The 15441-nt window shown below is 37.6% G+C and overlaps 1 protein-coding gene across 3 annotated transcripts in view; it reads right to left on the bottom strand.

Annotated features, from left to right (window-relative positions):
- LOC129731523 (GRAM domain-containing protein 2B-like) overlaps positions 1-15441 on the bottom strand; it is a 55540-nt gene that overhangs the window by 6811 nt on the left and 33288 nt on the right. For all 3 annotated transcript variants that reach the window (XM_055691602.1, XM_055691603.1, XM_055691601.1), the window contains one exon: positions 14519-14665. In XM_055691602.1, coding sequence (XP_055547577.1) covers positions 14519-14665 — 147 coding nt within the window. The remainder of the gene's footprint in view (positions 1-14518; positions 14666-15441) is intronic.

Raw genomic sequence — 15441 nt, 5'->3', positions numbered from 1 at the left:
GGTCAATGGTAAAAGTATGAGAATCGAGCAGATGACTCAATAGTAACTGCATAGCCATAAATATTACATTGATAGACACAACTGCAGTGTCGACAAGGTCAAGTGAATTTGCAATGATACGCTAGTTTCTGGTTATATCATTTTCCCACACCGATGGCAATTACGGACACGTTTTTCGTTCGACATGTGCTAACGATAGTGCCGGTAAGGCTATAAAATGTAATTGATTCTAAATCGATTATCGAAATGAAAAACGTGTGACAATGCGAAATACAGCGACATAAGTTAAAGAGTACAAAGACACTAAAAACTGTTGCCAGAGACATAACTGATTTAATTTCTACTGTTTACTTTCGCCTAACGGGAACGGGGTTCATTTGATTTATTTATTGAGAATTTTTCAACTTATCCTATTTTTTGTCATTTTATTTACCTCTCTTGCTAGATATTTTTTGTTTTCGTGTGAAATGGGACTTATGCAATTTAAAAGAACACAAAAAATGATTATCCAAGAAAAGAGCATGACTCTAATTCAAAAATTTTACTATTTTTATAATTTACGATGTTTAATTTTTTTATTATTGATGCGACTGGTTTAATTAACACTTTATCTTCGATTGTTTTAGTATGTCACTTGAAAATATCGAAAAAATCAATATATTGTGTTTGTTGTTACGTGTATTTTGGCTTAGCTCGTTTTCCATTTATTAATTCTTTTCATACCTTGCTAAGGCTCGAGCTGTTGAAAGAAAATTAGATTTGTAAACTCTAAACTCGCTTAAAATTAAAAACAAAATTATAATTTGTAAACAAAAGCTTTTCCATGATCTATAGCAGTTGGGTCGTTCAAGGTTCGTACACTAATCGAAAGTAGCGATAAAATTTATCTGTCAATTTGAGTATTTTATTAACGTCTTCAACGATAATGAATGAGGTAAACTAAAACGCTCGCATCGTTGACCCATTATATAGCAAAAACATGACAGTGAAATTAGCTTAACATCTATCTCTCATCAAACCGCAGCTTTCAACAAAAACCAGTAATCAATTGATAATCCTAGAAGTTCCCCTTACACTGTGCAAGTGTCACACTATTTATTGTTTTCCGTCAGTTCAATTGAGCTAATCAAATGTTTAAGCGCAAAATTTATCACTTTTGTGTTGTTCGATTCCAACCAAACAACACCAGAGTGATAGATTTGAAGAGTTCAGACTAATCAACTCACCCATAGTAAAAAACGGAATCCTTCCGCCGGAATACTACACCATCTTCATCACTGGAATTCAACGCCGCCATATTCGGCGTAGAAAAAGCTGGTGTCATTGGCATTGTAGAATTTTAGGAGCACTTTTTTGTTTGTTTTTTAAACTTTAACTGTAATTTTTTTTTTTTCTTCACATAAAACTTTAACTGTAATGTCTATAAATCAGGCACTAAGAGCAGGAATCCAATCAACACACAATTGTGGGTATATATTTCATAATAACTTGAACATACACAAAACTATCGTGACTTATGATTTCTTATCTGTTGGTAGATTCAATAATAAAATCAGTATTCAATTCTTTATTATCCTTCTTTAACTATTAATATCAATCCGGAAAACCCGATAAACGTCTGGTTTTCAATTCCAGAGAAGTAATTTAGAACGACCAAAGTTTGAAGATTCTATCTTATAATATATTATGTGGTTCAGCCACTTAATACCTTCCGTGGGGGTTTCTTTTAGTTGCTTTTTAGATACAAATAAACCAACTTAACTGTTTGGATGCTGGAAAAGAACTGACGCTCAACTTCACGTCGTTCGCATTTATTAAAATCTCTTTTGACACAGTTGCTCGAATCCGAACAGCACTATAATTTGGTTCCTATATATTTTAGGTAAAATTGAAGTATCGATAATCGATACTTGTATGCAACAAATTCCATAAAAGTAACACTTTTTTTCTTAATTTCTGAGCTAGACCAGTTTCATTAGATTTTTTGTTGAAAGTTACAATTCAAACAAAAAGGACTGAATTGTACCATCAAATCATTATTGTTGATGCACGAACATTTTTCAATATATCTATTCTTTACATTACACTTTACACATTTGTAAAAAGCTTTACAGCAGATTTACTGTCGGTTTTCACTTCACGTAAACGTTGCTCGAAGATTCAGTATCGCCACTAGACCAGTAATTACCCATTCAGGCAGTGCGAATAAAATGTATTTCAGTGATATCTATCATTGAAGCCAAATACTGCTCACTCATCACTACTCCGTAAACATTGTATAATCCAGAATCTAAACCACCATGCCATTCGATAAGCAAATACGGGAGAATGACTAAACGAAATTGCCAAGCTGCGCACTTACAAGAATATGAGGCTTAGGTTTAGGTTCCAGAAAAAAAACGCTGCGACTAAAATTCAATCGCATTGAATTTATTTTAAATTTATGGGTTGTATTTACCCAATTAAATGTTTGTTGATTTGGTTAAGATCTGTATTATTATGATATTAAATGCGCAGATTAGTGCAGTGAAGCAGGAACTATAAACTTTCTACTTTTTACTACTGTATAGTCCCAAATACTACAGGGTATTCAATAAGTTCGAATACAACTTTTGATCGCTGTGTAGGTGCGCACCATGCGCATTCCGTGTTTTGGTATTGGTGTCAGTCTTCTCTTTTTGTGGACTCCACTGCGACCAGCAGTTGTTTGACCTTTTGTGGCATTGTCCGGACGTATTTATTGTTCGCATATTTTTTTGTTTTCCCTTTTTTTTTTTGCAGTATTACTTATTGAGAAGTAACCAGCTCCGTGTTATAATGCTTTTGTCTTTGGTGTATAATGTGCTATAGTCTATGATATTATCGAAGCTTTAGACCAGTTAATAAGTCTGGAGGAAGTTTTGTGTGGAAGAGCCTGACAATAAACCCATACATTCCCATACAAGCGGACTCTGTAACCCCGCGACTCCGAAGCTCTACAGTCCTAGCTTCGGCTGGACATATACTTAAATTGGAACGATACAGAGAAGGTGTCAGTTAGTTCTGTATAGGCCAACCGACGAGCACGGTGCCGGTTGTTTGCTGTCATTTGTTGTTTGTTTAACGCGCTCGATCGTGTTCCCCGTGGTTCTGTGGTTAGCGATGTCTGTCGGCTAGCTCTCCCACACGGTTGTGATATCGGGTTCGATTCCCGATCGAGTCGAGGATCTTTTCGAGCTGAAAATTTTCTCGACTCAGCACTGGAGCACGGTGTATCGTTGTACTTATCCTAAACATGCAAAAATGTGCCAAAAACAATATCGATAACGAATTCTCTCAACTAATCTAGTTGATCGAGACCGCTATTAGCCCCAAGGCTAAGCGTGCGATATTGTTTTAACGCGCTCGATGAAGTAGTGCCGCGAAGTTGTAGTAAAGTTATTTAGAAATTTCATCCATACTATCGCTACCGGAAGACGGACTCGGCCAAAGACCGCGCGAGATTCAGGCGGCCGTTTTCGGCGAGGACGCCAGCAGGTGGTGAGCGAACGGGTTTGTCGAAAAAAGATCAGCTCGAATCGGGAGACCGCTACTGACATGGTTGATCGGAACTGCCCACACCATCAGGACGAAGAATTTGGGATACAAGCCGTACAAGAAACACAGGGTTCACAGGGTAACTGAGGCTACAACGAAGAGGAGGCTGGACAAAGCCAAACTGATACTTTCGCGACACACAGATCAGAAGTTCGTGGTTTATGATGAGAAACTCTGTTTTGCAACAACCGCACAATGTCCAAAATGGTCGGCTGTGGGCGCTCACGTTTGTCAGCATTTTTCCGTTCCACATAAACATCCCGAAGTTTTAAAGCACCGCGTTGGTATCCAAGCGTGGGAAACTTCCACTGGTGTTTATCGAGATACCGAAATCAACACCGCGTACTATAATATCGAGGTTCTGGAGAAGGTTGTGGACCCAGCACTTCGTTACTTCTACGAGAAGGATCATTACGTCATTTAAAATGACGGACCACACGTCGAATATCGTCGAAGCGTGGTATCGGGAGAACTTGACTGGTTTTCTCGATAAGACTTTGTATTCTCCCAGCTCCCCGGAGCTCAATCCTCTGGACTTTCATGTATGGTCGTGCATGCTGACCAAGTCACTGGATGGAGACGAGATCGAACTATGATGTTTTATACATAGTGAATAAATCCTCTTGCTCAGAATTAGCAAAGAGAGAACGCAGTGTTCGAAGAGTTAAAATTATATTCTATTGCAAAAATTAAAAAAAAAAACATCGAATAGTTGTTGCAATCGATAATGACCTCTGAACAACTATGGAAAAGGAACTATGATTGATGCCCAAATAACCAATCAGGTTGAATTCTAGCTGCAGCCAAATTTTCTGTGCCAAAAGCATCAGCTATCACACGAGCAAATTAAGGCGTTGGCACCGGTCCGTTAGTCAATAAGTCACCGTCAGGGGTAAAAAAGGTACCAAGCGATGACAGTTTTTTGATGACATTCGACAGCGTTCCTCTATGGCAGTAGTGGTATCGGCAAAATAAAGACAGCTGACAAAAATTTGTTTGCGACTATAACGTTGCCGTCTAGTTCCCCATACACGAAAGGTATCACGAGCAAACAGCAAAAGAAAAAGTATTCTGAGAAGACAGTAAAAAAACGCTGTCCTTTAGGGATACCTAATCACAGGGCCAGACCGACGGACGGACAGATGAAAAAAAATTCAAAGGTCTTCTTTTCAGCACTAAAAGACGAATATTTTCTAAACAAATAGCTGTCAAAACATTTCAAATTCAACCACTAGGGTCGTTATTCTCCAATTGCCAATACTTCCAGAGTCTAAATGAAGCAAGCTTTAAAATAAATTACATGTCAACATTCACATTATCTTGGATCGAGGAGAGGCACTTGAAACCCTAAAATCTTTTAGGTGCACTTCAAGAATGTCTGGGACTGCATTTGTTCTTCACTTAGTAGTAGTAGAAAAACAGATAAACTCAATAAAAGAAGTGAATAAACTTGCCATATGTTGCTACGGGAATATTTATCACTGAGCCGTTGTGTTTTTATTTTGGTTTGCATACCAATTAACTACTAAATTACACTGAGGTCTTTTCAACGAGGTTAATTTTTATGCGTTTTTGAAAACGCGATTTTTTACAATTATGCGGATTATTTTTACGCGATTTGGAAGATTATTTGTACGCGGTATCGAATATGTTTGGTATAATTGAATCTAATTTTCTAATAATTTCTCCCAGATGGTCTAGAGGTACGATGCTGACCTAACACGCCAGTCGTCGTAGGTTCGAGTCTCGGCTCGGGAGAGACTGTTAGTGTCAGTAGGATCGTAGCGCTAGCCCCGCAATTGTCCTGTACACTAAACAGTTGGCTGCGAAGTTTGTGTATAACAAACAGAAGGTAAAGCTCCGAATCGGAATGTAGCACCACCGCACTACACCAATTGCTGCTATTTTTAACGGCAGAAAGAAGACATTTACTGCTGAACGGCGGATCCTAGAGCTAACAACGAAAAGCAGGATTAAACGTGATGAAAAAAACCAAAACTGTAATGCGGCTTAATTTGAGAATGTGAACCGAAGACGAACTAACAGTGGAATGTAAGTTGTATTATGTTTTTGATGCCCGATGAACAATTTTGGGAAGACGTAGTAAAGCAGTTTTTGGCCCTTGCACAACATTCAAATGCCTGAAAACGTGTGGAGCTATGCGAGATGTCGTTAATAACAGCTTTAAAAGGTACAAGGGGACATCCCCAAGAAACATTTTTTGGATAAATAAACGTTTTTATAACTAATCTTATTCAGCTGATGGCTGAACATAGGTCGAATAATATATTTCTAAGTGTTTAATCAGCTTTTAATCAGTCGGTTTTGGAGAACTAAATCAGCTACTTGTTACATTTGGCTTCCTAAATAACCGAACAAGGGCTTAATAAGAAATAGCTCAGCCATTCAAACATGCTGATCGATTCTGTAGAAACGATAATTCATTCTTTGTACAGCTTGTAGAAAAACTCTTTTACAGCCAACAGTAGCTACAACAATTTTTTTTTGTTTAGGCAATTCGAACACATATAATTTTTTTGATTTTTTGCACTTTTGTGTGTGTTTTCATCCTTTATTTTAATATTATTGTTAGTGAAAATTATCTTTTTAGTACCCAATTACTTTACTGCCAGTATCGTATCGATTTAACCCGGACATCTATTTCGAGTTTATTTCATAAACAATTTCACATTGGCTGTATATAAACTGAATTGTAGCTGACCAAGCGCTTCAGCATTTTGTTCAAATGTAGCTGAACAAGCGTTTCAGCATTTTGTACAAATGCAGCTGAACAAGCGCTTTAGCATTTGTACAAAATGCTGAAGCGCTTGTTCAGTTACAACTCAGTTTATATACAGCCAATGTAAAATTGTTTATGAATTAAACTGGAAAAAGAAATACCGGTTAAATCGATACGTATGCATGTATGTCAAGATAGACGAATCGGCAACTCGTTCTACCAGCAACCTCATGAGCATGAGTTCGAGATTCGAGACTGGCAATAAAGTAATTGAATACTAAAAATGTATTTTTTTTTCACTAACACTATTATAAGAATAAACGATGAAAAATACAAACAAAAGTGCAACAAATCAAAAGATTTAGATGTGTTCTAATCGCCTAAACAATAGAAAAAGATAGTCCAATTAAGACGAATATATATTTTGAATTATATTTATCGTAGCTGTATTAAAGCTGAAAAAGTACTTTTTCAGAAAGACAGAATGTACAATTTTAGCCATGGAATTGTCATATTTAGAATATAAGCCAGCTACTGTTGGCTGTTTCACAAGTTGTACAAAGAATGAATAATTATTTCCACAGAATCGATCAGCATGTATAACAGTTGTTCAAATGGCTGAGCTATTTCTTTTTAAGCCCTTGTTCAGCTATATAGGAAGCCGAATGTAACTAGTAGCTGATTTAGTTCTCCAAAATGATTGATTAAAGGCTGATTAAACACTTAGAAATACATTATTCCACCTATGTTTAGACGTCAGCTGAATTAGATTTAGCACTTATTTAGTCAAGAAATGTTTCTTGAGAAGTATCAAGAAGCGTTTATTTAACCAGTTTGTTCAGCGTTCAGTTGATATTGTCTAATAGCTATTTTTTAAGTTGAAATAGCGCTTAACCAGCCAACAATCAAATGGCGCGGACTATTTCACAAGTTTTTTTAAACCATTTTTTTTTTTGCTTGTTCAGCTGATAAATCAACCTGAGCGTTGTAGCAATCCGTTTCACCTGTATGCAGATTTTATTCAGCTATTTTGAAGTTATTAGCTGTTTTATTCAGCCAAACTGTTGGTTGGGTCGTCTTTGGAGGACCCTAGGACACCGCAAATTGTTAAAGTTGTGGGGAGTGCAACGGGTTTCAAAGTTAACGCTGTTTACTAAAAAAACAGCAGTTTTGGAGAAAACTGTTGCTCCGAGTCTTCGAGAAGTCTTCGGAGATGATCACTATGTGTTCTAGCAAGGCGGTGCACCAGCGAATACTGCGCACTGGGTTCAAGGCTGGTGTAGGGATTTGACAGATTGAGAGTAAATTAATCAATAGTGGACCCCTTTACTTTCGACTTAATCTTACGGGTGGTCCACTATAGGTTAATATAGTGGACAACCCGTAAGATTAACTCGATATCTTTTAACATAAATCGGAATTTTTAACTGTCTGTGATGCGGATTGGCTGGATAAGATGTTTCCCGATGAATGTTTTCTGAAAATCTCTCGAAATTGAGCTAATCTGGCAGGTGGTCCACTATAGAAAAGTGGTCCACTGTAGGTTAATTTACCCTACTGGATAAAAATGAATAACCGCTAAGCTCCTCACACCCAATGGACTTTTTTGTCTAGTCTTACATGATGTCGAAGCATGCTGATTATAAAATCTCCAACTTGGAACAGCTCAATGTGGTTATCCAGAAATCTAGGATGAAATCGGTTCAGTCTGGTCGCACGCCGAGCAAATACCCACGGAATACATGCGAGCCGCCTGTGACAGCTTCGAAAAGCGTTTGAAGTTGGTTGAACTAATTAATTGAGGGGTTATTTCGAACAGACCTGTGTCTGTAGCAGGCGAGCTTGCAAGACAGCCTATGGTTCAGTTTAGCAAGTTTAACAAATGCACAAAGACAGTTGCCAAATCTGATTGAAATGACTCATGTTATCCTTGACAGTTTCATATCATGCATCAGGATAGCAGTCGCTATCTCGAACCAATTCATAATGCCTCATATTCCGGACAATATAACGTTGCTGTCAAGTACAGAGTATTACAATGGGTCACTAACACGTCTGACAAAAATAATATCAGTCGCAATCCCGCGGCCACCATGTTCACCAGTATTTCACTCTTCTCAGTATACTTTTCGAGATACGAGCACATGAGAACTAACATTTCCGACCAAAATGTTTTGTCGAAATTAAGATAACGTATTATAACATTTCTGTCACACGAATATAGATATCGATTATTGGTACTAAAACTTGTCAAAATTCGAAAAAAGTGTGCCAATAGTCTTCGACAAGGAAATAAATCATTTCTCAATAAATCACTAGCTTAACAACATGAACTTTCGAAGAATTGATACTAGATTCAGAACTCTGACCTGTAGAAGATTACATGGCAATGTGTGAAGCAAGTAGAATGCTTCATGAAGCCATATTGTTGTGACCTATTGAGTTAACTATTATGTGATTACATTACACAAGTCAACCACCACTGCAACACGGTGTGGAATCTATACAGTATTGTACAGGAAGAACTCATCGGGACAGTGCAGTTGTTATATTATTACGATTACTATCAGCACCGAGTGCTAGTTACGGAGCGGAAGCATCACGCATGAGCAAAAAGTGGACGAACCTTCGGTTAACCTTCTTAAAGTGACGTAGTAGTTCCACCAAACTAAAATATGTTTTGCTGTTTTGCTATGGATTGCATTATGATTCTCTAATCTTTTTGGCTCTGGCTGCAATGTACAGAATAATACAACCAGAGCAGTTATGTAACTGTTCTGTGCAGGAAGCGGAATTACATCAGCAAACGATTTAGTATCCACGAAATTTCTCAGAACATCTGGAAATCTATAGTGAAAGAATTAGTGATGGGAAATATCGCCCAGAACGGACATCGATAACAATCGATAATTCCGGGACTTTATCGATATTATCGATAAGTATCGATAATTTGACAGCTAACGTTTGCGGTGAAAAATTTTTTTTTTGAGATGATGAAAAAAAACTATTTCAGATGGCGATGAAAAAAAAACTATGATAGATAGTTGAGTTGGATAAATTTCCCATGGAAGGTTGTCATGTTAGCTTCCTCACAAAAAATATTACGTCCTTGCGTGCAGCCTTTCGACAGTTAACCGGAACATTCGCCATGGCGGACGAAAACATGCGTGTAGCCATGTTTTTAAGCTCTTTCTTCGTTTTTTTTAATTCCTCCTCCGTTTTCGAGACAAAATTGTTGGAATAGATCTGGCGCTTCAAACTTGCCCAGAAATTCTCGATGGGAAGCAGCTGGGGGACATTGAGCGGATTTGCCGACTTCGGTACCACATCAATATTCAGCCGCTCCATCTTCTCCAACGATCGCTACGAATAGTTGGCCGACGTCAAATCTGGCCAGAACACCGTGTCTTCGCGCTTATGGTATTTCTTGATGAACGACGCAACTTCTGTCAGGCACTTCGTACTCAGGGATGCCACATGTACAGATTAATCTGTATTTTACAGATTTTTGGCCGAAGTAACGGTACAGAATCTGTATATACAGATATACAGATTTTCGTCGAAAAGTACAGATTTACAGATTTTTCGAAATTGACATTAATTTTAAAAAACAATCCAAATTTTATTTCATTAAATATTGAGCAAATTGAACATATTTTCAACTCCTCACACGTTTTAAGCTAAAAATTTCGTTTATGTACCATAAAAACTCAAAAAATACAAAGTTCTTTGTGTTTAAACAACACAGATTTTTTTACAGATATTTTTGTTCCAGATACAGATGTTCAGATTTTTTCAAGGGAAAACGCAGATTTAAATGTGGCAACCCTGTTCGTACTATAAATTTCCCCGTTCACGGCCAGCCCGGAGCGAAAGAAGAGCAATTTTGACATCCCTTTCTCGCTGATTGACAGCAACAGCCGCACCTTCTTGGGAAACTTGGTCTGTGAAATAAACCTTACCTCGATGCTCACTTCTTTCGTGGGGGAGGTAAAATACGGAGAGCCGTCGTTGCCATCCAGGGTGAGATAGGTCTAGTCGTCCAATACCACTGCCGCGTCGCGATTCGCCGGGAAAATTGACTTGACCATCTTCAACCGCTGTCGCTGCGTCATTGCCTGCAGCTCCAAGACCAGTGGACGGGACTGCCGCTTCCTACATGTATGTCCATGTTCTCCAGATGCTTTTTCACTGTTTTAGAGCACGCACCAATCTCTCTGCCAAGTGCACGCACCAATCTCTCTGCCAAGTGCACGCAGCGATTTAGCCACTTTTCCCTCGGTCTTCCTCTTCAGCATCCTTGGAAGCTTCTTGTCGCTCAGGGTCGTTGGCCGTCCGGAATCGGGCTTTCTTTCGATGCTCTGATCGTTGTCCAATAGTGTCAAGATGTTGTAGATGCCAAAACCGACATACCCGGGGTCCACAAAGTGCCGCACGATGTCCGTTTTTGACGCGGCGGGGTACCGAGTAGCTTCACTTTTTTCGCCATCACAGTTAGAGTTTGACTGATAGGGCTGTCAATTTTTTTTTCTAACTCATGGGTTACTATGATTGATTTTTTTTTTACCGCAAACGTTATTCGACAGATGCAATTTTGCTATATAAATTTGTTAAAAACAGAGACAGTGATGGCCCAAACAGAATGGATACGTTGCGTTGCGTTGACGTCAATGTGACAGTAAATGTATGGGCTAACTGTCAAATTGCCGCAAACGCAGCCGCAACGTATCCATTGTGTTAAGGCCTTGAATGACAAATCTTACGATACTGCAAATGAAAATTCAAACAACCGGACGAGTTAAACAGTTTGTTTTGGGAAGTCTTCGGGTTTTACGCCGAGAGTGCTTTCTACGGAGTAGTTTCAAGCCGAAGTTTATTTTGAAGGTTGTATAATAAGGGAAATAATTGAAGCAGGCAAAATTCTGTCAATTTTTAAATGGCCAAAACTACACGAAAAATGAATCAATTCTGACAAAACAGGTTTCATTTTACTGGAAAACTGTCCTAGTTTCCTAGTGTTACTTGAGAACTGGACGTGACCAAGGTTCACTGGAAATGTTTCGGATTTCCGGAGTGTGTGCCAAAGTGTACATTTTTGCAACGCGTAGAACTTTTTATGATATTCTGTTTCACTTAGGTTTATATGTTGTCAATAAATAAGAATTTATTTCGGGTTCATTGGTAGCCAAAGATTGGAAATTCGCCAAGGAATCATCGAGGTATGAATTTATCAAGTATGGGTGTTGATTCTGGCGGTTTTTTCCCTGTTGGGTACTAATTTTCTTTGAGCTTGCAGCACTCTAGCAGAATTCAATCGAACATTGTGGGTGTGTAGGTCATGGAGCAATTTATCTGGATTAACATTTAAATAGATCAGATTATTTTCACACGGATTTTCTCTAAAAGGTTATTTATGCAGATTTTCAAATTAACGTGGTTTTTACGCGAATTTTTGAATTAAAGCGGTTTATCAAGCGGATTTTTGAATTAACATGGTTTTTTCACGAGGCATGTATCCCCCGCGTAAAAAACCTAACTGTATTTGAACCTTTTTCTTATGAATCAATATATCTTAGTAAAAATTATCTGAACTTTCCTTCGAAAATATAAAAAAATGAGTTTAAGATCCTACTCTGAAAAAAATATAATTTTAAGAACAAGAAAGGATTTTAGAAAATATCGGTGATCTCAGATTTTTTTGAATGAAGTATTTTAGATAGACAATTTAGTTGCCTAAAACGCTCTATGCGTTGCAAAAATGTACACTTTGACTAACACTCTTGAAATCCGAAACATTTTCGGTGTAGGTAGGTCACACCAAGTTCCCAAGTAATACTAATATAATACTGTTTTCCAGTGAAATGAAACCAGTTATCAAAATTGATTCATTTTTCGTAAAGTTCTGGCCATTTAAAATCCGAGAGAATTCTATTTATCTCAATTATTTTGTCTACCTCCTGTATACATCAGGATACTTTTTTGGCGCAACAATTTCGTTGATTTGGATTTTTAGTGGAACTAAAAATTGTTTGTTGGGTAACAGATACTTTAAACTTAAACAGTTCCAAGTTAAACTAAACAATTACCAATAGACTGCCGCTATGCATGTCCATCATATTATAAGAGTTGGCGAGCCAAAGAAAATGCATTTTATTACAATTTCGTATCATTGCTTTTTATGAGATAGTGCAAAAAGTTTGGATATTTTTTCATAGTTCTCCAGTACTAAGTTGTCGAATTCATCTGTTCTTAGGAAACTAAAAACTATCAATACCTTTTTAGTTACCTATATTTCTCAGAAACTCAGTGACATCCGGGGCGAACCGTTACACCACCCCCAACAATGCTAAATCTTGTCGAATAGCAGCACCCAACAAATACCTAGCGGCAAAAGCAACTCCTGGGGTAGGGTAGGTGAGGTCTCCTTCTTTTGGGTCTCCTCCAGTAACCAGCCGCACTGACTTGTGCTCACCCTTATAATATCGATAATTATCGTTAACGTCAAAAAATTAACGATAATATCGATGACCAGCATTTATCGATATTATCGATAAGTATCGATAAGTTTCCCATCACTAGAAAGAATACACCGCTCGTTAAGCTCCAGATTGACGGTTTTAGGATGCCAAAGCTAAATATCTGGTTCTTTAACAATTAGCATTCGTACATCGACTAAAAATACTGTTAAAGTTTGTTAATCAATTAGATATTTGCCCAAGGCTTCTCTAGCATTTAATTTTAAAGAAATCATAAGAAATGATTTCTTATCTTAATACTAGTACATAGCTAAGAATTTGATCGATCATGACCAAAGTCCACTGAAAAGCATGGAGCAAAAGTGTTCGAAACTGTTGTTTCGTTAATGCCAATAATGAAATAATTCGATAGAGTTATTCTACTCTACAAATGTAGAATCAATTCGTGTTTGCTCAACAGTCCAAACATTATCTTTCACCGAACATTTCCAAACCAAACATGTTTTGCACTACATGTATTCATTAACCTCTAAACTGAAACTAACAAACAGTTTCCATACTGCGATTCTCGGATTGTTATTTATAGCTTCTAAACAGTTCCCCGAACCACGCATCTTGTATCTTGTTTGTCCGCTGATTTTTTCAATCAACTCATCCGAATTCTTCTAATCACATTAACCAGGAACGTTTTCCCACATGTGTTTATTTTCATTGCCCTTCAGCACTTCTATTCCGAAATAAACATTCTGTCTAGTATATACGCACTCATCACATGATACTTTGTACGCTTTTGTATTAATCGTCACTTGTTTGCTGTTTCATTGCACCAATTCACAGGAGAAGGATGCAAACACTCGCGAGCAACGTTCATGTGGACAGCCGGTAACAATAAACCACATGCCATCACAGTAGTAACGCAAATGACAGTCACTACTAGCGTTACTCTAAAGTTGTAAATGAAAGGTTCAACAATGCACTATACGGCACCCGAAATGTGACCAGGAAGTTCCCCTTGACTGATAAGATAGAGCTTATCAACTGGTCTCACTCCAGTGTACATCACCCGTAACGTAGACAGCCAGAGAATAGCTTAATCTGTGATTGGACCGATGAATTTGAAAAGAAGCACACCCCAACGATTGCAGCTGGGAACATCTGGAAATAAATTACCCATCTGAAACAGCCTACTTATCAGCAATTCTGTTTACTGCGGGAAGCTCTATATGGTACCACTTGTGAAGAGACCCGATTGGCACCATGATAAGAATAAGAGCACATACTGCACACCTGGCAGAATTTTTTGTTGTTTCTTGCTAGTACGAGAATGAAACATTGGTGTTTATTACCTATCATCCAACAACCGTAGTTTGTGTACAGATCAAGACCGCATTTCTAATAAACATGTAAAGTATTTTGTCGACCTTGGCACGTTAGATCGCAACAAGACAAATGCATACGTTTGTGAAATATACACAAGCAAACAATGTACACAAATCTGACTGATGTGCAATAAAGTCTTGTTTAAATTTAGGGCTGCCAGCTTTTCTGTTGTAAAAACGTTCATGTTATAGTAAATTCATTTATTCATTTTTATCTAGGTTCACTGAAAGTACTGTCAAACGGAAACAAAACAACCAATTTTGATTAAAATTAAACATCGTTATTATTGCAATAACGCTTAGTTAGCACTAGTAAACAATAGCTGATTTTTAGAACTGTTACTTACTTCTGATCACTTTTCACAGACGTATTATGACTCGGACTACGTGACAGCTGACTACTATTTTGGCTCTGGACATCGGAGGAACTCAGCAGCTCTATGGTCGAAGAGATAGGTAGCGGGCGAAATCCGGCACCTACGCTACTTGTAGATCTGAAAAGAAAACCAAGTGAAAACAAGGCTGATGTCATTTTTGGCGGCATTAGTAGTCTAAATGTTTGAAAAGAGGGTTATGAATCTAATATTCTTCTGAGCAAGGGATGTTTATTCAGTGTATCGCTTTTCAACGTCTCGTCTCTTCGTCGACTTCCGTTATAAGCACCATTTTTTTTAACACGCACATATCGGATATCGGGTTCGATTCCCGATCAGGTCGAGGATCTTTTCGAGCTGGAAATTTTCTTGACTCAGCACTGGGAGCACTGGGGCACGATGTATCGTTGTACTTATCCTACAACATGCAAAATATGCCAAAAACAATATCAATAACGGATTCTCTCATCTAGTTGATCGAAACCGCTATTAGCCCCCCCGTGCGATGTTGTTTGTTATTGCCCTTCTAGAAAAATATTTAGAAAAAAAATTCAAAATATGATAACTTTTATGTTCCTGATTTCCCCATGAACACACAGTTCCCAATGTTTAAGTAATCTTTTGCAGTTTTTTATTAACTTATTAACTTATTATTATTAACTTTTTAAAAAACAATTTTATTCAGAGTGTAAATTTTTTTATAAGACAAAATATTATCTATAACTTTGCCGAAGACATCACAGCGATCGAACAAACCGCTTTAGCTATGAAAATATTTGTAATTATCAATACCTCCCCAAAATAGCATTTTTAATAGCTTCTCAAAAATGAGTCGTATTTGAAAAAAAAATAAAACCAATAGCACAAAACGGCCTCTTTTTCCCATAGAAATATCT

Source organism: Wyeomyia smithii, chromosome 3 (genome assembly GCF_029784165.1).
Source record: "Wyeomyia smithii strain HCP4-BCI-WySm-NY-G18 chromosome 3, ASM2978416v1, whole genome shotgun sequence".
Lineage (NCBI taxonomy): Eukaryota > Metazoa > Arthropoda > Insecta > Diptera > Culicidae > Wyeomyia > Wyeomyia smithii.
This window is presented reverse-complemented; position numbering and strand designations above follow the sequence as displayed.